Source organism: Vulpes vulpes, chromosome 15 (assembly GCF_048418805.1).
Source record: "Vulpes vulpes isolate BD-2025 chromosome 15, VulVul3, whole genome shotgun sequence".
Lineage (NCBI taxonomy): Eukaryota > Metazoa > Chordata > Mammalia > Carnivora > Canidae > Vulpes > Vulpes vulpes.
The window spans coordinates 109475029-109500928 of record NC_132794.1 but is presented as its reverse complement, the minus strand read 5'-3'; the positions used below and the strand labels follow the sequence as shown (position 1 = coordinate 109500928).

The following is a 25900-nucleotide window of genomic DNA, read 5'->3' as shown; positions in this document are numbered from 1 at the left end:
AGCCTTCATTGTGCAGCTTAGATGAAAAAGCAGCCAGTGACCTCCATTACCATCACCGAGTGGACCAGCATCAACGGGCAAATGAAATAGAGCAGAAACAATGAACATCAGGAACACGAACTAATTGTTCAAAGATGGGCAAGATGTCAAACCAAAGAGGAAGTGTTTGGCTTCCCAAAAATGCTATTTCAGAATGAGGGATGGAAGTGTCTCTAAGAGCAGTGTGGCTTAGTGTCAGAATCCTGCTCCATGTAAAATGTCCATCAAACTAGAGGAGGCTTCCACTGCCCCCTGGTCTTTATAAACCCTGGCTGGCTCCATTTGCTGTGATCTCAACTGCCAGTCAATGGTCTTCTTCCAGAGGGATCAACTGAGGTGGAGAACTCCTAGAGGTGGACCCAGGCCGGCTCTGCCACAACCTAGTCTCTAAGTGATGCAGATGAATGGAGGGTTTGGGGCCACTCAGTAAGGGGAAAAATGGCTAAGAACATAGGCATGGTCTTAGATTAGAGTGTGACACTCTGCACAACATTTACCTGCTGTGTGACCTTAGGTATATGTCACCTCATTCCTCCAAGACTTATCCCCTTGTCCATAAAATGTGATGACAGTAACACCAACCTCAAAGTGGTTTTGATGCTGATTTTACGAGTTACTATATATGAAGTGGTTGGCCATGTCATGGCATACAGTTTGAAATTAAAAAGAGAATAGGTAGGTAAAGGTGCTGCTCAGAGGCAGCTCTGGACAGGTGTGAACACCACACACTTCAGTGGTAGAGTAGAGAGAGAACCACTCTCCCCACCTCGGCAAACTTGTGTAGCTCCTGGAAACTCCTCCTAATAGGACCATCATGGCCTCCCCTGCAGAGATCAAGGGGAAGCTGGGTAGCAGGCCAATTTTTCTGGCTTTGATGTTACCTGTATTCACCGGCATCCAAGGCAAACCCACAGCCACTACAGAAGGGAAAGAGGGAGCTGGGTCAATAGAAATGATCTAACCTGAACTGTAGCCCACTGCATTCTCAAACTCACATGGAGCAACCAACCTGCACCAGAAGACAAACATAACTCCTTCTATAAAGTGAGGGCCTTGTTTAGTTAGGCCAAATCAATATGGTGAGGGTAATGAAAATTGGAAGCCTCGTGCAGGGTAAAGGCCTGGTTCTTCTAACCATTCTAAACGCTCCATTATTGTACAGAAAGCTGGAACTGACTGGAGTTCAGTAACAGCCCACCATTTACAGAAAGTTGGAGATTCAGAATTCAGAAACATGGAGGTAAAGTGTCTTTACATTCCTGGTTAATTTTTTAAAAATAGAAAAGACAAAATGACCAATATCGTGAATCAAGAGGAAGCATCACTATAGATCCTACAGACATTAAAAATATGATATGGAAATATTCTGGGCAAATTTGTGCACATCAATTCTACAGCTCAGATAAAATGGCCAGACATAAGTTACCAAGCTCATCCAAGAAGATACAGACAACCTGAATAATCTTATATCTATTGAAGGAATTGTCTTTGCAGTTTAAAACCTTCCCACAAAGGAAGTCTCAGGTTCATGACCTCATGGGTGAATTCTAACAAACATTTAAGAAAGAAACAATACTAATACTTCACAAACTTTTCCCAAAAATAGAATAGGGAAATACTGCTCAATTTATTTTATGAACCCAGCATTATTCTAACATAAAAGTCAGACAAAAGACATTATAAGAAAACTTCAGACTAATATCCAACATGAACACAGACCAAATATCCTTAAAATTTTAAGCAAACAGAATTCAGCAATATAGGTGAAAAAAAGAATTCAGCAATTTAACAAAAAGAATAATATATCATGACAAGGTGGGGTTTATTCCAGGAAAGGATAAATAAAGTTTAACATGGCGCGTATGGGTGGCTCATTTGGTTAGGTGTCCAACTTTTGGTTTTGGCTCAGGTCCTGATCTTGCGGGTTGTGGGATAGAGAAAGAAAGAAAGAAAAGAAAGAAAAGAAAGAAAGAAAGAAAAGAAAGAAAGAAAGAAAGAAGAAAGAAAAGAAAAGAAAAAAGAAAAAAAAGAGAAAAGAAGAGAAAAGAAAAGAAAAGAAAAGAAAAGAAAAGAAAAGAAAATTTAACATTAGAATGTAATACTAAGAAAACCCAAATGATTATCCCAGTAGATGTAAAAAGATGTGACAAAAATTGAACACCCATTCACAATAAAAGCACTCAGCAAACTAAAAAGAGAATTTTCTCAACCTGATAACAGGGATCAATAAAAAACCTAAAACTAACATCATACTTAATAGCAAAAGAATAAATGCTTTCTCTCTAAAAATGGGAACAAGACAAGGACATCCACTCTTACCACTTCTATTCAGTATTTTATCAATGTCCTGGTTGGAATAATTAAGCTAGAAGAAGAAATCAGAGGGATAGAGGTTAGAAAGGAGAACATAAAACTGTTAGTATTTGAAGATGACACAACTGTGCATAGGGAAATTGCTTAGGAATCTGTAAATATACTGCTAGAATAAGTGAGTTTGTCAATGTCACAGGATAACAGGTCAGTATACACAACTGTTATTTCTATGCAGTAATAACAAACCCCTGGAAATTAAAAATTTAAAAATGCCAATTATAATAACATCAAAAATATTATATATGTAGGTAAATATTTAATAAAATATGTACAAGACCTGTACCCTAAACACTGCAAAACACTGCTGAAATCAATTTTATTATTTTTAATTTAAATTTTAGGTAGTCAACATACAGTACAATATTGGTTTCTGCGGTAAAATTCTGTGATTCATCACTTACATATAATACCAAGTGCTCATCACAGCAAGTGCCCTCCTTCATCCCCATCACCCATCTAGTCCATCCCTTGCCCACTTCCCTCCATCAACCCTCAGTTTGTTCTCCATCGTTAAACATCTTTTATGGTTTCTTCTTGCTGAAGTGAATTTTAAAAGAACTAAGTAAATAAAGAGATACACTCTATTCATGAGTCAGAAGACTCACTATTGTCAAGCTATCAATTTTCCCAAAATTGATAGAGATTCAGCATACTCCCATTGAAAATCGCAGCAGGTGTTTGTGTAGAAATTGATAAGCTATTTCTGAAGTTTATGTGGGAAGCAAAAAACCTACTAGCCAAAATAACTCTCAAAAAGAAAATCAAATGACTTGTTCTATGTGATTTTATTTTAAAATGAAAAATTCTTAATAACCAGGATTAGTAGAATGATGAGTCACAACATTTTACAAGACAGGCCTTTCCACTTATCCAAATATTTATCATTACTGATTTTTAACACAACAAATGACCCATTAAAGTAGCCAACATTTCCTATAATGTAATGAGTTTTAAAATTGCCAGGATTTCATCAAAAAATAACAAATGATTCCTCTTTTCTCTGTATAAACTACTAGGAAAGCACACAACTCCATAAATGTTACTTCCTTGGAACCAATCGTCTCTGGAGTTTTATAGATAATTCTTCTTACATATTTTCAACAACTTCCTTACACAAGGAAAGAGAGATACACAGTGTATTGCTACGTTTCATTAATTAGTATCAAAATTAGCATAACAAATACTTCCATTATTATGCATTTGCCAAAAAAAAACCAGGCACTAAGTATTTGACATACATTATCACAGTGAAGAAAATGTGTTGCAGTGAAAATGAAAATCACCACGTGCAGACTATGAACCAACAGATTGACTTTTACCTGTGTTTCTCGTCAAAGATTTATCACAAAATTGGGTATGTGCTTTAAAATCATCAAAATGAATACTTTTTTTTATATATATTTAAGGTAAAAATGTCAGGTAATGATTAGATGTGGTGCAGGAAGAAGAGAGAAATAAGTGTTTATGGTCCTAAAGCCATAGTTCTCTAACTGCCTCAAGTGCCGTAGCAAATTCACAGGATAGTTCAAGTTTTCTAGGGAAACACAGTGATAACTGTTATCTGTTGGATATCTGTTGGATATCTTGAAAACTAGCTCTGGCTAGTTCTCAGTTTCAAAATCAGATTGCACAATAATCCTTTGGATGGTCTCATATTTTGTCACTTTGGATTCTGGTGGTCACTGTGATTAACAGCAAGTACTGTACAAAAATCAGTGTTGAACTCAAAATGGCAGTGGCAGTGTCCAATCTGATTCCAAGACTTGAGAGATTATATGGCACCCAGCGGTACACCTAGCTCATTCATAAATAATGTGGGCACTCAGCAGTACACCTAGCCCATTCATAAACAACAAAATTAAAATACCAATTCCCCTTTATTTGGAAGTGACTACTATACTGTAAAGGCACAAAGACTTATTTAAGTTGTTGGGACCTAATTACTTGATAAATAGAACGATTTGGTAATTCTTTTGGCCTAGGGGGAACCACAAAGAAATTCCTGAGACACTAAGGGTGTCACAAAGCATGAAAATTAGGGTACCTCTGCCCGATGCTTCTTGGGCTCTCTCTCCAGCAGATGATCCTGAATTCCAACGCAGTTGTAATAATTCAGAGCAAAAGTGGATTTACAGTAAAAGGTGAAGGTAAATGTTTGCCCTGTGAGAGGCCCTAGCAAAGTGTCCAGTTGTCACATACTTTTGGAAAATGGTTAATAAATAACAACACAAATATTTATAAAAATATTTAAACTGCGGGCTGACCAGGCGGCTAAGCCTGTTACGGTCTGTCTTCACCTCCAAGCCCCATGTGGGGTTCCCAGCTCTGCAGGGAGCCTGCTTCTCCCTCTCCTCTGCCCCTCCTCCCTGCTTGTGTACTCTCTCTCTCTCTCTCTCTCTCTCTCTCTCTCAAATAAATAAATAAAAATCTTTAAAAGAAAAATGTACACTGCAGTTGGTTGAGGCCACTGTCCCCTTACGTCTGCCACACATCTCCTGCCCCATCAGAGTGGCTGTCGCATTTGGGGATATGCCTTAGAAGTCAAACCGTAGAATCATTTTGCTTGGGTTTAATTAGATACTTAATGTGCTTTGAAGTCATTTCTGCATTTCTATCCTGGTACAGCAATGGCTTCCAGGGATGCTCCTACGTCCATCCTGCCAGCTCCCTAGTGCAGCCAGAGGTTGTTCGGGGTATGGTGACCTGGCCTGGGCATATATGGTAGTGGAGAAATATGCCAGAGGAAAGACTAAATTAACAACAACAACAATAATAAAAATTATTCTATTCTCTCTGTAGGAAACATTACAATGTCATGTGAAAAGGTCACCAAAGAGTCCATAGCCAAAAAATATATGGGGCAGGATGGTATTTTAAAGGTGAAGGTGAAAAATAAATAAATAAATAAATAAATAAAAGAAAGAAAGAAAGAAAGAAAGAAAGAAAGAAAGAAAGAAAGAAAAAGTGAAGGTGTACTTGCAAGTTAATGACAACATTATGACATTTTTCTGGGTTGGAGTCTGTAGTATTTTCTCACTTTAAAAAACTTGTTATTTGTGGTGGCGTGCTTTTTCAACCTAAATAAAGATCGTGTCCATGCCTAACGTTGTACTTATAATTTTGAATTCTTTTCTTAAAGAGGGTCCCCTGAATGATACAAGTGTCAGATCCCATAAAACCTAAACATGCCAGCAGGGACTCAAGAGCGCCAGCTGTACCCAAGTAGCAGGTCCCAGTTCCACTCATTCCCGGCCCCCAAGCCCTCTGCAGCTCATGACCGGTTCGCAGTGGAAAGGTGTGGGGACCCCCGAGCTGCATCTACAGGATGCTCAGCCCTGGCTGCCAGGCCTCTCAGACACCGACCAGACACCATGGCCAGCACAGAAGGCATCTGCTTTATTATTTTTTGTTTTTTGGGGTTTTTTGTTTTGTTTTGTTTTGTTTTTTGGCATCTGCTTTAGAAGGACCAAAGGAGCCCTCCAGGGCAGCTGCCCCAGACCTGGCTCCGGGAATCCTAGCAGTGGATCCTGGATGCCCTGCCCCATCCTCAGCTCCAGCCTCGTGCCTTCTCCGGGCAGACCTGCCCACCCTCTCCCGATGTGACGCTCAGACTGTCAGGGATAGAGGGAATGCCAAGCTGAGCCCCAACCCCAGTAAATTCCTAGGGGGGTCAGCGAGGCTGGGAAAGGCCCCAGGGCTCCCAGCAGTGCCAGGATGACTCCCGAGCCAGACGTGGCCTCAAATGCTGATTCTGCCCCTTACAGCCGGGTTACTTGGGGCAGTGGCCCTGTCTGAGCTTCAGTCTCCTGTTCTCCAACACGAAGATAATACCACCTCCTCCAAGCAGTTGAGAGCCCCGAGGGAGAGAATGCACACGGAGCCTGCACTCAAGGCCATGATCACCTCCCGGCTCTCAGCAGGTGTATCACCGCCCAGGTGCATTGAGTCCTCCTGATGCCTCCCCCCACACTTCCAAAGCTTCTCAGAATCCCGTTTCTGCATTCTAATCAGGCACACCTGGCCCGTTTGCAGGTGTCTCCCTTGAAGTGACAGTTACCACCTGGGGAGTGTGAACTTACTACAGGACCCCCGTCCTGGTCTCCATTTCCTGAGCTCAGCTCCCTCTGTCAGAGGTGGCTCTCATTCTCCAAATCTCTGGCCCAGGGCTCCTTAATGCGTACTCTGCACTGCTGCAAACTTCTCAGTGGCCCCCTAAAACCTCACACTCCATCCTGCCTCCTTGCACTCACGCTGTTTTTCTTCCTGCCTGGAATCTTATTCTCCTCCCAGACAGCTAGTCAAATCCCACCCAATCCGCAATATTGGCAATCAAAGGACACCACCATAATAGTACTCATTTATTGAGCATCTACCATGTGTCAAGCACAATGCTAGGCACTCCATAAACATTACCTCTAATTATTCCTGCAAGCCTGTAAGGCGGATCCTATGCCCAGTCTACAGAAACATGGAACAATGAAGGATCTGAAGAAGTATGGCAGAGAAGGAAAGCATGCTGCTCGTGAGGGCTCGCAGGGGCAGGTGGCACAGGTGGGAGGCTAACCCCTTTGCTCTGCAGCTGTAGCCTCCCTTCCAGTTCCCAGCCCCTTCACTCAGCCTCCAGCCTCCTCCAGCCCCCGCCAGCCCCCATGGTTGTAGGAAAACGCATCCCACTTCCGCGCCTGAGAACTCAGGGCCAGAACTCAGGATTAACAATCCAACCTTGGCTTCCAATGAGAACAATCACGCCTTCCAATTTCTCAGCAGAATCGAGAAGTAGAGCTAATTTGGAAAACAGAACACAGTGTATTCGAGGGAAAAGAAATGAATCCCCCTTTATTCACAGGGAACAGCATGTTCCCAAAATTCAAATCAGTTGCAAGAGCAGATTGATCAAATCACTGGCATTTTAATGCACTGTCCTACATTCAGGATGGGATGGATGATTTGCCCCAAGCAAAATGAAAATGCAGGGGCTCCTTGTTCCAAAAGTATTAAGAAACCCAAGAGGGTACCAGCAGAGCCTTAACCCAGGTATGGGTTCCTTCTGAGCATGGACCACACTGGCTGCACACCCTTGAAAGCTGGCCCTGCCTGCATTTCAATTCCATTTGATTTTAAAACCCAAAGTACAGATGAAGTACTGAGAAGAAGCACCCACTGCTCAGGAGCTGACAGAGATGCTGAATCTGGCCGAGTCTAGGAGCCCACAGGCAGTCATCAGGGGCTGACGGACACCCCACGTGCTAGGAGGCAGGCCCCCCCTTCCATGGTCCGAGGTGTGGGCTCTGCTCATGGGTGAGGCAAGCGTGGCCTCAAGCAAGCCCCCTGGGCTGAAGGGTCCTCAACTTTAAGATAAGGAGGCTTGGGGCACCTACATGGCTCAGTCCGTTAAGCATCTGCCTAAAGCTCAGGTCATGATCCCGGGGTTCTGGAATTGAGCCCCTCATGGGCTCCTGCGCCCCTGGGAGCCTGCTTCTCCTCACCCCCCCCCCCCCCCATTTGTGTGCTCTCACTCGCTCTCTCCTTCTCTCTCTCTAATAAATAAAACCTTTTAAAAATGTTTAAAAAATAAAATAAGGAGGCTCAACTGGGTGGCTTCCAAGGTCCCTCCCAGCTCTCAAGGAGAAAGGGAAGAAATTGCTTGCAACATTTCACCTCCTTGCTTCAACTTTAAGCGCCACCAAAGGTATTGATCCTTTCAAGCCTACAAATCATAGCACAGCCCAGTTCCAACAATTGGCAGGATTCAGGGAGGAGGATGAAATGTGAAGAAAAACTCAGCCAGAAAGGCCAGAGCCAGCCAGAGCTTACTGGCCAAGGGACTGCAGGAGGGCAGTCGGGGACAGCACTCCTACCTCTGCCCCGGCCCCCTCATATTTCCATTCCAGTCTTTCTCTTCCCTCTGTCACACAGGGCTGGGCACAAGTGACAAAGGAAATAAAATCCCTTCAAAGGCAAAGGCGCAAAATGCACTGTACAGCGGTTGGAGACGAAGGCCAATGGAAAACATGTTCCCATCTTCACCTGAAGGGCCAGGACATACCCCCTACCCCGACCACGTGATGACTAGGAGATGCAATCACCCCTGAGATGCCTGCTCAGACCTACCACAGCTCTAGATTCAAGGTCCAGCCCAAAAGCCTTGGGAAATTTCCCCTGGCCAGCAGCAGAAGCACAGCCAGCCAGGTTCCCACTGGCTCAGAAATTATAAATAGAGAAACAACCACAGCAGGCCCCAAGTGGGGTGTCATGAAATATTTAGTCTCCTGGAAGGGCTCTGGGACACACTCCTCGGCTGCCGTCAGCCACCGTCCCACAGCTCCAAGCATGAGCCCCCCCATATTAGGCCTATCACCCCAAGCATGAGCCCCCCCATATTAGGCCCATCCTCCAAGTAGCTGCCTTAATTCAGGCTGGCAATCCAATGACGCCCCAGAACGTATTGCCACATGGGGGTACATGCTGGAGGCCGTCCTCTTTTTCATCTTCAGATGGTCCGAGGGGCACATCTGCCCACTTCTTTGTCCCCAGCATGGCCAGATTAAAAGTAACTACCAAGAGGCTACTTGCTGGGTAAATAAATCTGGGCCCAGAGGGGACCTCCAGGAGGAAATCACAGCCCTGGCACATCACCTGCTCTCCCACTGGCTCTGTTCTGCTCAGTCTGGCACCTTCACAGAGGGATCAAGTGGAGCCTGTGGGGGGGGGGGGGGGCAGGGAGCAAACACAGAGCTGATCCAAAGCTTGGCCCTCCGATGCTCCTCCTACTTCCCCAGCACTGCCACTGCCCGGAGCCCAAGGTCCTCACACTTCTGATGGGGTGGAGGTGCACATCAGAGAGACAAAACAGAGACGGGAGGGCTGCGGGCCAAGGCCAACCGATAGGGAGCACCGGCCACGGCCCAGTCACCAGGAGGGCAAGAATACCACACTGTCGCCTGATGCTGGGCCCCACCACGCCGCTTGCCACCTCGGGCCTTTTGCTGTCAGCATTGCAACGGGGCTCCGTAACTCTGCAGAGCATGGGCGCCCGAAGCAGAGCCGGACACCTGTCCCACTTGTGCAGATGCGTGGACACGGGACCAGGTGGCAGGCGGTTAACTAACCTGACACCGAGCAGCTGGGGAGAGGTGCTGGTCCACATTCAGGGAGGACGAGGGGGATGATTTTTCACTAAGAAAAGCTCTCTTTGTGAGGTTGCAAGATGAATTCGAGAATGACCGGGAGAGGGGCGGGAGGAGGCCAGACCAGCCAAGGCGGGAGAAAGAGAGGCAGGCAGGCTGCGTAACGGGAGCCAGACGGAGAGAAACAGAAGGCGTCCTCCTCTTACAGGGAACTTTCACTACTTTCTCCCTGAGGGTCAGCCGAGAAATCCATTTAAACAGGTTCCTAACAGGTAATGAGTCGTGTAGGGCCAAGGGGATGGGGCCTCCTGTGTGCAAGCCTGCTTGCTGGGGGCTGGTGGGGGGGAACATAACCCAGGGAAAGCAGCAAAGTTGCCCCGCAAGCCTCCTTCTCGCCTTCAGTCCGAGCCACAGCATCATCTGTCCCCTCCACTCGATTCCAAGGACACTTGTCAGCAACAGCTCGGCTGGACCAGCTCTGGTCTGGGGTGTGGAGGCAGCAGAAACAGAAGCGAGACTTTGCACATTCCAGGAAACCAGACCCCCATTCTAATCAGTGCTGCGGCTGCAAATTCCAGGGCGCTGGGGGCCCGCGGTGCAATTAGGTTTCCTGAGCCTCGCAGAGAAAAGGCACAGGCGGGAGAGGGGTGTCCCTTGCCGGGGCCGAGGCAGCGCCCTGAGGTCCCCGATCAAGCTGCGAGGCCGGCGCATCGTGAGGAGCTCCGGGCCGCACAGCTAAGGAAGAACCAAACGGAAGACACAGTTTCGGAGTCCAACTTCCCAAGGCCAAAGGCTCTTGGACCTCTTCTTGTTAAAATGAGCTGAACTTTCAAAAAAAAAAAAAAATAAAATAAAATAAAATGAGCTGAACTCACAAGTAGCAACTGTTACTTTTTTTTTTTATTTTTTATTTTTTTTTAAGGCTCGGAATTGAATGATGGACTCCCGTACTCTGTGTCTTCGGCACAGAAATAAAGACATAAAATTCAGGATTGTTCCGTGTGACCTATTTCTCTCCTCATCATGAATAAAGGAGGAAGGCGAGGCGGAGCCCGGGAGCCTGGCCTCGATTCCCAGCCCACACTGGCACTTCCCGCCGCTGGCAGCCCTGGCTTTCCGGTGCAGTCTCCCAGACGGCCAGAGTGGGAAAAGCTCGCCCGACGCCAGACCTCAGACGGCGGACCTGCCCCCCGTGTCCACGGAGCCCCGCGCGGGGCCGTCTGCAGAGGCTGGACCGAGGCAGCGGCAGATGGTGCTGGGAGAGGCCGGGCAGGTGAGGCGCCGGGGCGCACACCCCGACCCCGACCCTGACCCCGACCCTGACCCTACCGGAGCCCGGCCCCCCGCAGGCGTTCGGGGGCACCTGGCCAGTTGGCTGCCAAGGCCTACATGCACTGGCAGCCACGAGCGCCGCTCGACTTCAACTTTACTGGTAAAAGGTGCCTTTTCCAGAACAATGTGTCTGTGTGTAATGGTGCCTGTCATTGCTAATCACTTTGCAGCTTCATGGACAGTCCCCTTTCCCCGCAGAAAAGGTCCCTCCTTGCACACCGTGGTGAATGGATGCTCCCGCTTGGTCAGCACGGTCGCATTTCACAGTCTTTCCTCTCCGATTGCATGTAGGAGGGGAAAAAAAGTTTCCCATCAATTCCACCACACAATTTATTTTCCCCGCTGAAGTCTCCTGAATGCCCAGCACGATGCGTCTTTGATTACCTTCAGGGAAACGGCTGGCTGCTCGGGTCACAAAAACACTATTAACGTTCCTCTTGATAAGCATCTGGCTCCGGTCTTGACCTTCCCAGATTTCTCATTTGGGTTCTCTTCCTGCTCCGGCTGCCCCAGTTGTTATGTCTGGAGTGGCCGGGGCAGCTCAGGCTCTGCAAGCAGCAGGCTGGGAGGAGATGGTTGAGTTGCTCCAGGGGCCTGCGACGCACTCCTCAGCTGTCCTGGGTCCCCTCCCACAGCCCCCTGGTCCAGGAGGGTGGGCCTGGGGCGCAGGCTGGGGGAGGAGGCAGGACGGGGAACGGGAAGGCACAGGGAGGGATGTGACCCTCCGTCCTCGGAAGTGCCCTGTACCCTACCCACTCATGTGAGCACGATCCTCCGGGTCCCAGGAGGAGAATGAGGGTAACGTGTAATACTGACAGAAGCTGGAAGGAATCTTTGGCTCAAGTAAGAAGTGAATAGTGGGCCCTGGGACCCCAGACAAGCCACTTCCTCTCTCTGGGCCTCAGTTACCTCAGCAGTAAGATGATGAGGGGCTAGGCCACACCATTTCCGACATCCTTTCCAGCTCCCAGAAAAGTTATATGATCTAATAAACCTGCAAAGCACATTTCCTGATCTTTCCCTTTCAGCATATATCCCCATCCATATAGAATATTCCTGTCATCAGGGCTGGCTGCCCGTGTCTCCCATGCTCCGGTTTCTGCCCAGCGAAGGAGCCAGTGCCGCCTCGCCAGTTTAGACTTTCAAAGTGACCTTCTCAGCTAGGATTGGGATTCGCCACCAGGAAGAGAAGATAAAATAGAAAGTCTGGCCTTCCTGTATCCACACAATGGAATATGATGCGGCCCTAAAATGGAATGAAGCACTGACACGCAACCTACGTTGAAAACATTACAAGCAAAACAAACGGGCCACCCAGAACTACACGTTGTGTGATTCCATTAATACGAACCGTCCTAGGGCACCTGCGGGGTTCAGTCGGTTAAGCGTCTGCCTCCAGCTCAGGTCATGATCTTGGGGTCCTGGGATCGAGCCCTGCATCGGGCTCCCTGCTCAGCGGGGAGTCTGCTTCTCCCTGTCCCTCTGCCTCTCCCCCTGCTTGTGCTCTTTCTCTGTCAAATAAATAAATATAATCTTAAAAAAAAAAAAAAAAAAAAAGGAAATGTCCAGAATAGGCAAATCCATAGGGAAGGAAAGCAGACTGGTGGCTGCCCAGGGCTGGGCAGAGGGGAAGTATGGAGTGCATGCTAACGGGTACTGGGTTTCTTTGGGGAGTGATGAAAATGTTCTAAAATTAGATCGTGGTGATAGTGGCACCCCTCTGAGAATGTATGGAAACTGTGAACCATACACTTTAAGAGGGTGAATTTTATGGTATGTGAATTATGTCTCAATAGAACTGCAATAAAAAAAGTCACTTGTTCCTTTTTGTTCCTTTTTAACTCATTTAATATAGCTACTAGAGAGCTGGATTTTATCTACGTGGCTCATGTTATTTTTCTGTCCATGTGTCCAAGACATTAGAATAAACATATTCTTCACTTTTCAAAACAAACAAAAACATTCTAGTCTCCTCTGGCATCCTGGGCAGCACTGGTATCCGGGAGGCTCAATGTGGAGAGGCTGGGGCTGGGTGGGCAGGGACTCACGTTCAGTCACAGCCTAGCTTGTGACCTCGGACCTTCACATACCGGGGCTGATCCGGAAAACACTAGGGTCAGCCCAGATGACTAACAACCACAGGACCCATTCGACCTTGGACTATCCATGATCAGAACTCCATCATCAGGTAAAATCAAATTTTTCAAGTGCTCATTCTGCCCCAAATATTGCTTATCTCTTAAAAGCATCCACCTGAGAATAAAAAGAACTTAAAGATCAACCAGGTAGGGGCTAACATTAAAATAAAAACACATGGGGAACCTGGGTGGCTCCGCTGGTTGAGCATCTGCCTGTGGCTTGAGTCATGATCCCAGAGTCCTGGGATCGAGTCCCACATTGGGCTCCCTGCTCAGCAGGGAGTCTGCTTCTCCTTCTCCCTCTGCCTCTGGCCCTGCTTGTGTCTCTCTCAAATAAATAAGAGTAAAAAAACAAAAAACAAAACAAAAAACAAAAAAACAAAGATCAACCAGGTAATTGACTTACTGAGCAGGATGACTTGTTTGATACCATCCTATTCTATTTATCTTGAAGAATTTCTTTCAGGAATTTCTTTTTGCCTGCCTCAACTGTCAGTGACTTAAGAGGCTGATCATTCTAAAGCTGATGGCAACGAATATGGACATGATCATCTTGGAAAATAATTTGGCAGCATACACCAACAGGCATAAAAAAAATCCCTCTCACCCCATCCAGTCATCGTACTTCTTGATCTCTACCAAAAGGAATAACCCTAGATACACAAATAACGATGAACGTGAAAATGTTCATTTCAGTATCACTCACAAGAGCAACAAGTTGAGGACTGGTCAACCGGACGCTGGTAATGCCTGGGACAGAAATGATGAAGCTACCAGAATCGTGGCTCTTTTACTGTTTTTCTTTGTGATGTAATTCAACTATATTTATAACTTGAAAAAACTGATACCATAAAGTATGTCATCAGAAGTATGAATGCGTTTCCCAAGATGTCTACACAGTATGGCAAAAGAAATTTAAAAGAGCCTTTATGCTGAGAGGAGGGAAGCTTGGTATATTCATCCCAAAGAAAATCTTACTGCAGCTGAAAAGACATGGAAGCATTTCGGCCCTGATGTATCTGGCCTGTCCACCATGATATTTGTACTGGGTTGTTGTTGTTTTTTTCCCTTCAGCAAGAGCACTGTAATTATGGTTCAAGGGTATTAATAATATGTGCTTAGAACTCTTGAAAGGAGAAATCAGTCATTACATGGATAGCCTTTGGGTCATCTTCCAACTGAAGGAGGTTGTTTTGGTTGGGGTGTGGGGGGATGTTTTCTTTAGCTCATTTTGGGAGACTAAGCGAAAGTACCCACCATTTCTCAGCCTCGTGGAAAAATAATCGGGGTGGACCCGGGTCTCAAACATTCATCTGCTCCAGCAGGAAGGTGCGGCTGATGGGGGGGAAGGCCTCAAGGGCTCTTCCTTGGGCTGCAGGACAGAGTCTACACTGCCCCCACCCCAAACTGAGGAGTGGGGCAGCTTGTGAGAAGCATGCTCCCTTTGGGTGACTCAGTTTCCCTGACTGTAAAGTGAAGGGTTTGGGTTACAGGGCCTGCAAGGACCTTCCACACTCAGGTTTCAGGTTCTGAGATCCAGTCCTCTCTACCAGTGCATTAGTGACTATGGCCACCAATTTCTCTGCAGGAAAGAAGCTGTCTTTGTCCACAAGACCCCAAAAAATAGGCCGTAGTCAGAGACGGGTTGTGGAGGTGCAATGATCTTTTTCAGAGGATGAAGGATTATCTGGCTGGCCAGTGATGGGTATCCCAAGGAAACAGGCTGTGTATGAGACTACAGAACCCCACGCGCAGAAAGGAATCTGTGTACACGGTCCCTTCTAGATGGTCACAAATTCTTGCCCTTCCTTCAGTACCTTCTGTTATCAGACTTTTCCTACAAGAGACGCTGGTGTGCTCTATAGGATAATTGGGCTGCTGATGTTTTGAACTGAAGTGCTCTTCCCTCGGAGCTGAAGATAGCGGACTCTGCCTCTGGCTTCCCTGAAACGGAAGATCAGTGCTTGCAAACAATTCAGTGACATTGGCCAAGAACTACGGTATCTCAGTGGGACAAAGGAACATGCCCTGAGGAGATCCATGTCTTTTTTTTTTTTTTAAGATTTTATTTATTTATTTGAGAGACTGATGTTGAGAAAGGCGTGCTGGGGAGAGAGAAAGAGAGAGAGACATGAGCCAGGGCAGAGTGAGAGGGAGAAGCAGACTCCTCACTGAGCAGGGAACCCTATGTGGGATTCAATCCCAGGACCCTGAGACCATGACCTGAGCTAAAAGCAAATGCTTAACCAACTGAGCCACCCAGGTGGCCCTAGACCTAGGTCTTGACCCTCAGGGTGTATATGACTTTGTCCATCCTTCTGGCTCCACTGCTTGGTGCCGGTTCTCCCAGGAGTCCTGAAGAGTCTGGAATTGCCAGCTAGAGGTTCTAATTCCTTATAGCCGAGATGCTCCAAGACTCCCAGGTAACAACACACCTTCCCAGCCTGACCCTCCCAGGGTCCCTCCGAGGTCTCTAAGTCAGTATCCTTATCCCCATGGTGCAGATAAGGAATTAGAGGCTGAAGGGAGTTAGTAACTCACCCAAAGGTCCAAAGGGGGGGGGGGGTGGCTAGAACCCACGTTTCCTGGGACACTAGCAGGTCACAGAGGAGACAGGGTGTCAGGGCTTCAGAACAGACTCAGGAGACTTCAAGCGCCCCTGTCTCAGGCACTGACAGACGGGGGCAGACAGAAAATCGGTAAGGCCAGAGTTGACCTGAACAGCATTATCAATCGCCAGACCTAACTGGCACTTATAGAACACTCCACCCAACAACAGAATAATCTACTGCTCACATGGAACGCTCAACCAAGACAGACCACATTCCAGACCAGCACACACACCCTAACACACTTAAAAGAACAGAAATCATACAAAGTATGTTCTCAGCCCACAATGGAACTGAACTAGGAATCAATAACAGAAAGATAGCTGGAATCTCCCCCAAATATTTGGAGATTAAGTAACACGTTTCTCAATAACCCTGGAGGCAAAGAAGTCTCAAGCGATGGTTTGGGAGGACGGCAGACTTGGCTCCCAACCCCAGCCCGGCCTCATCCTACTGGCTAGCCTTGGACGGTTACAACCCACTGCTTGGAGCCTCCTCTAGCTCCTCAGCCAGGGAGCGAGGACAGTGCCACACTCCCGCCCTGGGAGCGTCCAGCATGCAGCCCCGGCTATGGGCGGTCACCTGGGCAGGTCCCTAACTTGGGCTGAGCAGCGCCCCTCCCGGAGGGCACCCAGCGGTCGTAGCTCTGTGGGCCACTGCTTGGAGAAGACTGCCCCCCAGACCCCCAACACCCCCCACCCCACCAGCTAGCTCACTCTGCCAGAGAAAAGCAGATGTGCCCGCTAGATGCTGAGCCTTCTCTCTTGTGCATCCATTAGCAGCTACCTGCCTGGGCATCCCCGATTGGCAGAGCTCTCTGTGCCCATCCATCCCCACCAAGCGGCGACTGCCACTTGGAATACTGGCACCAAAGACAGGGCTCTCCTAGTCACATCTCCAGGGTGCGAGATGACTCAAGTGCTAGATGAACTGGTGAAATCTGACCCGAAACTATGTGAAAGGGAGCTCTACTGCAAATCTCGCCAGACCCTGAGGAAAAAAAAGAAAAGCCAACCAACAGCTCATCACACACAGGCTTACCATCTTCTCAAAATCTGATTGCACAACTCATGAAAAAGAGGTTTCCTGAGGCTTGAAGATCTTGCACAAGGCTCTGACTCACTTAGACAGGACTTATTCAAGTTTGAAAATTATCAAAAATTCCAGCCACGGCAACATGCCCTCCAAAACCATCCTATGCCTAAGGGGATGGGCTCAGCCGCTGGTGGGGGACCAGCTGCTGTCACATGATGCTGTGGAGGACAGTTTATGAAATGCCCTTCCTTGACAATCTGTCTCAGGAGTCTCAAATCATAGGGTACCCGAGGGCTCCCAGACTTTTTATTTTCCCCTTAAGATGTGACAAGTTTTTCCATGGGAGGAGTTTCCAATACATGGAAAGCAAACCAAGGATCATTTAAGGTCTCAGGGCTTTGGGGCTTCCCACTGCTATCTCCTGACTGTCACAAACCCCAGGGAGGATTAACAAGACAACATCTGTAAAATCCCAGGTGTTCCAGCTCTTCATTCTAGAGAAGTCACACACACTTGTCAATTGATACCTGAGCAATGGCCTGGGGGGTTCAGAGGGTGACAGGCAAGGTGATATCTGAGTCCCTCTGCCTGGAGAAATTTTCTTCTTCTTCTTCTTCTTTTTTTTTTTAAGATTTTACTTATTTATTAATGAGACACACAAAGAGAGAGGCAGAGACAGAGGCAGAGGAGAGGCAGGCTCCCTGCAGGGAGCCCGATATGGACTTGATCCCGGGACCCCAAGATCATGACCTGAGCCAAAGGCAGACGCTCAACCACTGAGCCACCCAGGCGTCCCCCGGAGAAACTTCCTAACATACTTACTGGCAAATTCCAAGTCAGCCCCCAGGACACACGTCCCTCACCACCTTTCTTCTCTGCGAAGCCTTCTCTAACCCGCCCGCCCACCTTACCCCCAGGAAGACATGCCCATTACAACACTTCCCCCACTGAGCTGACTCATTAGATGCCTTGGGCATGATGGCAGCTACTGTTATTACAGCTAATACTGACTGAGTTCTCGTAAATAAAGCATCACATTCACTTCTAAGCGCTTCATATAAGTAGGTGTTTCCACCCTCCAACAACCCCAGGACATATGCATGCAAGTCCTAGTGTTTTTATTATTATTTCAATGATGGGGAAATGGAGGCTTACAGAGATTAAGTCACACACAAGAAGTCCCACATTTAGAAAGTGGTGATCTGACTCCTTAAGCTGGGTATTATGTGACCTACAACGAACTCCTTAAGATCCTGGGCTGCCTGGCCTCACTCCCTCTGACTCCCTGTATTTGGGCCCTCTCAGTACACAGTAGCCGTTCCATAAATGCTCTGAATAAACTTAGAAACAGAGCTCACGTCACTAATTCCAAAAGCTAAACTCTAGGCCCCGGCAGCAGCGAGGGACATGCCTCTTCACCGCCACTCACTCCTGTCCGGTGCTGTGTTGTACTAGCTGGTGCTCATCGGTGCCTCTAGACACACGTCACCCAGCGGCAATGGATCACGCCAACTTCTCCACCACTTCTGGGAGCCTTTCCAAAAGCATTTGGAACAGCAACGCTTCTCAGTTTCTCTGTTGATAATTAGTTTTCTGCTTCTTTCTTTCATTCTTCCCTCCCTTCCTTCTTTCTCTTCCTTTTCTTCCTTTCCATCTTTCTTTTCTTCTTTCCTTCTTTCTTTCCTTCCTTCTTCCTCTTTTTTACAGCAGAGAAGTGGGAAGGAAAGGTAAAATGACTCACTCCAGGGACCCATGCAGCCCAGCCTCAGAGCCCCTGGGAAGCAGCAAGGGGCACTAGGTTCGCTGGAGCTCCTATCTTGAGGGGGGGACATGTGACCACAGTGGTCATCCAGGGACTTTTCACAGCCACTAAAAGTTGAAATACTAGGGAATCAGGCTCAAGATGGGCCTATGCCAACCCGGGATTTACCCATCAACAACTTAAGAAAAGAAATAACTCAGCCCAGCCTTTAAAACAGGGATGAAGTGACCACCATTTTTCAGACTAGTTTTCTTACAAGAATCACAGATCACTCCAACTACAAGGGACCTCAGAGATCATCTGGTCCAATCCTCTCAGTGCTGAGGCTCTGAGAGGTTAGGAGCCAGTCACCTGGTCAGGTTATAGCTTGGGAAGTGACCAGCCAGTCGGTCCCTCCGTACCAGCTGGCCTTCCAAGGAACCCTCAACCACCAGCCAAACTTGATTTCTCCTTCAAACTAAGCCTATTTATTCATTTGAAATGTAAGCTCATGGAAAAGTCTGATTTCTCAATCCAAGGCATGAAACTGTGTCCAGGATCACATAAACCCCAAATGGACTCAGAATCCAGCCTTGCCGTCCGGACGCTGTCGGACGTCTGACCATGGTTAGCTCATGGTCCCCACCATAATCACTTACTGAATGCAGTTATTTTAAGCTCTAATGCAACCTATTTACAGCTCTTCTGGATGGAATGAAGTTACTCAAATGCTTGGCTCTCGAAACTGTTAACTTACTACTTCTGTGAAACCTTAATATTTTAACTCTTTAGCAAAGCCGACAAGAGAATAAAAGCAAATAACCAAGCAGAGAGAGCAAAGCCTCATAAACTGTTCAAAAGACAGTCTTTCTTCTAAGCCGGTGGTTCTTCTCCAGGAATGCACAGCCAGGCCCCACCTTCAGAGGCCCTCCCTCATCAGGCCTGGGGGCAGGGGTGCCAGCACCAGGATGGGAGAGCTCTAGGCCTGTCTGGGCTGCTGTTTCAGGTGGGGTGGGCTCTCCCGTAGGGGGAGCCTGCTGCTTTGGGGATGTCTTTCTCAGGCCTCTTTCCTGGCTTCTTGTCCGCTTTCTGGCAGAGATCTGCAGCGCTACACATCCCGGCTAGTCTTCTGCAATGTCTGGGAATCCAGAGGGGCTTTTCTCCCCCCAAGAGCAGTATGGGGCCTGGGGCTCTGGTTCAGAACATCCTGACTCCAGCCCCTTCTGCTCTTTGGCTTTTCTGCAGCAAGCGCTGCACTGATGATAACCGGGGACAACCGTGTCCTCCAACTCCCGTGCCTGTGGAATGAGAGCTGGGAGGTGTCCTACATTTCATCTCAAGGCCATGGCCATCTGGAGCACTGTTTATTCCAGCTATTAGCTGCGGCTTAGCTGAAGTTGGCGTATAACCTTAGTTTCTCTGTCAACAGTACAGCATGGTGATTATGAATGGGCCCTGGACCAGATACATGGGTTCAAGTCCTGGACAAGGAACTTCTCTGTGACTCTGTCTCCCAGCTAGGACACAGGGAAGATTCCAGCACACACCTAATGCAATTCTAGGAGGGTCAAAAGGAGTTAACATATGTCTGGCACAGAACAAACACTAAATATACACTAGCTTTTATTACTACACTGTTATATTAATTCCAATTCCTTTCTTTGTTATAATTTCCTGACAGTTGAGAGTTTTTGCTTTAAACTAATCCAAACCGCTAATGGTGGAAGAGGAGAGATCTTTGTTCTCCAGGAGAATTGGACGCTTTCCCAACCAAATCCTGACAGCAGCACTGATTTCTGAAACAGAGGATCTGCCTTGATTTCCAGAACCATTTTCAGGAGACGTTGTCTGAAGTCTTTGTTAAACGGTGTACAGATAAAGGTGCTTTCTTTTATTATTTTTTTTGACATTTTATTTATTTGAGAAAGAGAGAGAGAGCGTGAGCGCACCTGCATAAGTAGTGGGGAGGGGCAGAGGGAGAGGGAGAAGCAGGCACCCGGCTGAGCAGGGAGCTGGATGCAGGGCTCAATCCCAGGACCCTGAGATCATGACCTGAGCCAAAGTCAGATGCTCAATTCACTGAGCCACCCAAGCACCCCAAAGGGCTTTCTTTCAAATGGTGACACATTCTGCCCTCCAAAGATGCACCATGACTCCAAAAAGCTGCTCAACTGCCCAGGGCCCTCTGGTCTGCTGGCATTTCCTGCTCCCTTCTCCCTCGCTTTCCCCTCCTGGGAAACCCTCCCTTGGAAATCATGGGACGTGCTCCTGCCTCGGGAGCCCGTTCCCCACATCCCGGCCTGGCTCACTCCAACTCCAGGCCTCCTGTGTCCACCTCGGGGAAAACAGCAGCCCTGCCAGCCTCCCCGCCAGAGCACGCAGCCAATTCACCTCATTCAACAATGACGTCAAGTGACCTGCTCACAGGCAGGGCTTCGACTGAATGAAGTCTTGGCTCCCGGGCCCGGTCCTCAGAGGTTCCCCTGGGAAGCCAAGGGGGTACAGCCTGGTGGGAAGGGGTGGCAAGGCCAAAGCCTTCCACGAAGGGAAGTCTGCAGGGCCCCGCGTCTCTGGTTTCTGGAAGCGCTCACTCACCATCTACCCACCTACCTAACAGGTGCCTGCTGGGGGCCGGGCAGACGGAAACACCCAGCAGCTCAGGAAATATTTGCAGAGAGAGGAAAGGGTGAGAACAGCCCGGGCCCCTCTGTCTCTCCTCTCGGGCCTGCCCACTCACCCTCCCGAGGCTGTCCCCCCACCGGCTCTCTGGGAGCAAGGACGCGTTCCTCTCCCCAAGGCGACTCAAAGCTTCTGCCAAGTCCGCAGCTCACTAAGTGACTCCACCTCACGGGCCATAAATCAGGTGCTCAGCTGCTGCCAGCTACTCGGGACCCCGGGCAGTGAGACTACACACGGTAACAGCTGGCTTGTGTGGTTTTTAAGATTCTATTTATTTATTCATGAGAGACACACACAGAGAGGCAGAGACCCAGGCAGAGGGGGAAGCAGGCTCCACGCAGGGAGCCCGATGTGGGACTCGATCCAGGGACCCCCAGGATCAGGCCCCGGGCTGAAGGCGGCGCTAAACCGCTGAGCCACCCGGGCTGCCCAAGCTGGCTTGTTTTCGACAAAAATATGCACTCTGCTTTCCTAATGTCGTCACCTCACACCCAGACTATTGCGGTGACCCTGACTCTGCTCCCTGGTGCATTCTGTGCTCCGCTGCTAGGTTAGTCCTACACTGGGACTTCTCTTTCTTTTCTGTTATTTTCTTTCTCTTTCTTTCTTTCTTTCTTTCTTTCTTTCTTTCTTTCTTTCTTTCTTCCTTCCTTCCTTCCTTCCTTCCTTCCTTCCTTCCTCTCTCTCTTTCTTTGACAGAGAGAGAGAGAGCACAGTAGGCAGAGCAGCAAGCAGAGGGAGAGGGAGAAGCAGGCCTTCTGCTCAGCGGGGAGCCCGATGCAGGGCTCGATCCTGGGACCATGGGATCATGACCTGGAGCCGAAGGCACATGCTTAACCAACTGAGCCACCCAGGCGCCCCACACACTGGGATTTCTGTAAGCTGCCGGGGACCGAGAACAGAACATCCCAGTACATAGCACAGCTGGCCTCTCCGGGGCTGCGGCTCTGTGCCCCCAGCCTAGGCCACTCTCACCGCCCTCTCCAAATGCCCCGGCCACATCAATCTATCTGCCAGCTCCCAAGCAAGTCTCAGGCTTTGCCCAGGCTGTTCCCCGCTCTGCCTGGAATGCTTTTCCCGACCCTCTGGAAACTTCCTTCACCCTGCCTGGCCTCCGTTCCTCAGCCTTGGGGTTGGGCACTGGGCTGGCCCGGAGTAAGGTGGTGTGCATTCAAATTCCAGCTGAGTGGCCTTGGGCAAGCCACTGAGCCTCAGTTCCTCTAACTATGAAAGGGGCTGATAGCAGAAGCCCTCTCCTCATGAGCCTGCAAAGCCAAGTGAAGTCACGTGGGTAACACCTGGACTGGGACACACATACCTGTGCCTTGTCACACCCATACCTCAGTCCCTGTGGGGATCATTTCTCTCCAGGGTAAGTCTCCTGCACCCCCTAACTGGGCTCCCTTCTGAGGGCAGAGGCTGGGCTCCCCATCCCCTGTTGCTGGACCACACAACCTCCAATCTCTCCTACACAACTCTGGCTCCTTTCTCCCTGTGTTAGCCAACTTGTGCCAGGCCCTAGTTGGTCATGTTGGACTCTATTCCAACAGAGAAAACCCAGACCAGTGCCCGGAGAGACTGCCCCTCTCCCCCTCTCCATGCACTGCCCCTCTCCCCCCTTCTGTGCACTGCCCCTCTCCCCACTCCATGCACTGCCCCTCTCTGCACTTCATGCACTGCCCCTCTCTGTGCACTGCCCCCCTCCATGCACTGCCCCGCTCCTCCTCTCTGTGCACTGCCCCCCTCCATGCGCTGCCTCGCTCCCCCTCTCAGTGCACTGCCTCTCTCCCCTTCTCCATGCACTGCCCCTCTCCCCACTCCGTGCACTGCCCCTCTCCACCCTCCATGCACTGCCCCTCTCTGTGCACTGCCCCCCTCCATGCACTGCCCCTCTCCACCCTCCATGCACTGCCTCTCTCCCCTTCTCCATGCACTGCTCCTCTCCCCCTCTCCAGGCACTGCCGGTGCCGGGAGGCTGCGGCCAAGTGCACCAGCCAAGGGGCCGGCCGGCCCTGCACCTCTGGACTGGCCGCAGCTGAACTCCGTACTGTTTTCCACAAGGTCCCCGGGCTGGGGACGAGAAGCATCCCTCGGGAAGGTCCCGCGAGAGAGGCAACTTCCCCACCCCTCGCCCCATCCCGACCCAGACAGTCTGGCTGGTACAGAAAAGATGCGAAAGGACGGCGGAGGGGTCCACTTCTGCATCCCTCACCCGCCTCCCAGCCCCTAGAGTCCCCGTTCGGCTTATTCCCCCAAAGCACTTTCAGTTTGGGAGGCCGGGCTCGGAGCACGGGAAGCGGGCGGCGGCGCGGCCAAGTCTGCGCGGCTGGACCCGAGCCCGCCCGGAGCTCCCGCAGCACCGCGGCCGTCGCGTTCGGGCGCCCGGGGTCGCCGGGGAGGCCGCAGGGGCGCGGGCGCGGGCGCGGGCGGGGAGGAGCGGCCGGAGGGGCGCCAGCGCCGGGTGCTCGCGGTCCAGCGCCTCCCGCACCAGCCCCCCCCGCCCCCGGCCCCCTCGACTCCAGGCGCGCGCTCCTGTCTGGCTCGGCCCGTTCCCTGGCGCGCTGAGCTGCCCCGCGGGACACCGAGCAGCCGGCCGGGCCCGTGGGGTCGGGGACGGGGACGGACCGGGGACGGGGCGGGGCGGGGGGGGGTCTCGCCGCGGGACGGAGCGCGCGGAGTCGGCCCCCGAGCGGGGCGCGGTGCTCGCCGGGGCCGGCGGGGCTTGGGCCCGGGAGGGGGCGCGCGGGGCGCGGTACCTTGGCCGCAGGCGCCGCGCTGCAGGACGATGACGGGCGGCTGGTGCAGCCTCTCGGCGCGGCGGCTGGCGGCGCGCAGCTGGCACAGGTTGGCGTAGGTGCTGGCGTCGCTGCCGCACACCGGCTCGCCGCTGGCGCACACGCAGACGCCGGCCTGCGCGCGCCGCCGCACCGTGGCCGAGGCGGGCACCCCGAAGGGCACCACGCACTGCAGCCCCTCGCCGCACGGGCCCTCCTGCAGGCCGCACGCCGCCCCCTCGGGCGCGCCGCACACCTCGCAGCAGCCGCACGCGTCGCGGACGCGGCCGCCCTCGCAGGGTCCCGGCGGCGGGGGGCAGCGCGCGGGCTCGCAGCGCTCCGGGCACCCCGCGGCGGCCGAGCGCCCGGCCCGGGACGGCTGCGCGGGGGCGGGGGCGGGCGCCGCGAGGAGCAGCAGCGGCAGCAGCAGCAGCGGCGGCGGGACGCCCGGGGCGCGCGGGGGCTGCATGGCGGCTGCGACGGCGGCGGCGGGCGGGCTGGCGAGGGCCGGAGAGCGGCGCCGGGCGGAGCGCGGGAGGGCGGCGGAGCGGCTGCGAGTGCGCGCGGCCGCGCGGCCCAGCCCATTGGCCCCGCGGCGGTGACGAGCGGCCCCGGGACGGGCGCGGGGGGGCCGGATGGCGGGCGGGGGCGGGGGCGGGGACCGCCCGCGGGGGGGCAGGGCGGGGGCGGGGCGGGCGGGGTCCGCCCTCGGGGTCCGCGCCCCTGCGCGCCGCTCGCGGGTCCCCTGCGCGCCGCTCGCGAGCCTCAAGCTTAAAACACTGCGAGGAAGTCCCCCCGGGGACCGGGGACCGGGGAGCCGCCCGGGCCGGCCCCGGGGCTCTGGCCACGCGCTCGGCAGGAGGCGGCCGGGCCCCCCCCTGGCCCCGACCCCCGTGTCCGGCACGCGCGACCGTGGCCACGGCGGGAAGCCAGCGCCCCGACCCGCGGTGACGAGAAAGCAGAGAGCAGAGTGATCAGAACATAGTCGCTCGTGGTTCCCTTGGATTCCCTTGGAGAGGAGCGAGGGGTGCGCCGCGTGCTCGTGCACGCGCGGGGAGGCCCGGGGAGGCCCTGGTGAGACGGGGCTCGGCGCCGCCTGTTTTGCACCACGTGCATCACCACCCGAAAACGTTGCTATTAAGCAAAAGGGTTCATCTTTGATGTTCCGCTTGAGAGCCCTCGGTGCGTCCTTTCGGACACATGCAAGTCGAGGCATCACCTGGAGGAGCCGGGGCGACTCCGGAGGTGGATCCTGGGGCCCTGGTGGCGCCAGGCCCCCGGGGCGGCGGCCTCTGGGCCGATGTGAGGACCCAGGAGGAGGCGGGTTCGCACTCGCCCTGCCCAGGCAGAGACGCCCCAGGGCGGGTGCGCGGGGTGGAGTAGGTGTGAGAGGGTGCGCAGGACGCTGAAGGATTTTTGCACCTTTTTTTTTTTTTTTTTTTTTTTTGTATTTGGGTGGTTCCCTTGCGCGCACGATATTTTTCCAATAAAAATAGTTTTAAGAAGTAGGATCCAAATGTTTATAACCGCCCTCGCCCACAGCACCTCCCAAATGAGAGCCAAGCAGGCGTCCAGGGTCCAGAGGGGCGCCTGGGACCAGGAGTTGGGAAACAGGAGGTTGGGCAGTGCGGAGCTTGAGAGAGATATTAGGGAAGTATTTTCCTAAAGACGGAACCTCATCCTTGTGGAAAGAGAGACCTTGACCCAGAAGCCAATCAACCCTGGGCACCGGAGAGGGTGCAGCTCCGCTGATGGGGCGCTGGGTGGCTGCTAGCTGTGATTACCCCGAAAGGGGGGTGCATAGCGGTGAGGAAAATAACGAACAAAGTTGATCAGCCAATAGGCACCCTCTGTAGTCCAGCGAGCCCTAAATTAAGGCGGCCTGCGATCATGAATAAATGGGCGAAAACTTCTTTTTGTCCAATAGTCTTGTTTTAAAGATGAGAAAACTGAGGCCTAGAAAGAAGTGACTCCCCCAGGGTCACACTACATACCAGTTAAGCCAGACCCCATCCTCTACCCTCCAGCCAAGCCGCTGGAGTGAAATAGATTA

The 25900-nt window shown here is 51.2% G+C and overlaps 1 protein-coding gene across 1 annotated transcript in view; it reads right to left on the bottom strand.

Moving 5' to 3' along the window:
* The window catches only part of HTRA1 (HtrA serine peptidase 1), a 52242-nt gene extending 27895 nt beyond the window's left edge, over positions 1-24347 (bottom strand). The window contains exon 1 of the mRNA XM_072740296.1: positions 23830-24347. Within this exon, the coding sequence (XP_072596397.1) occupies positions 23830-24316 (487 nt within the window). The 5' untranslated portion in view covers positions 24317-24347. The remainder of the gene's footprint in view (positions 1-23829) is intronic.
* Between the last annotated feature and the right edge of the window lie 1553 nt (positions 24348-25900).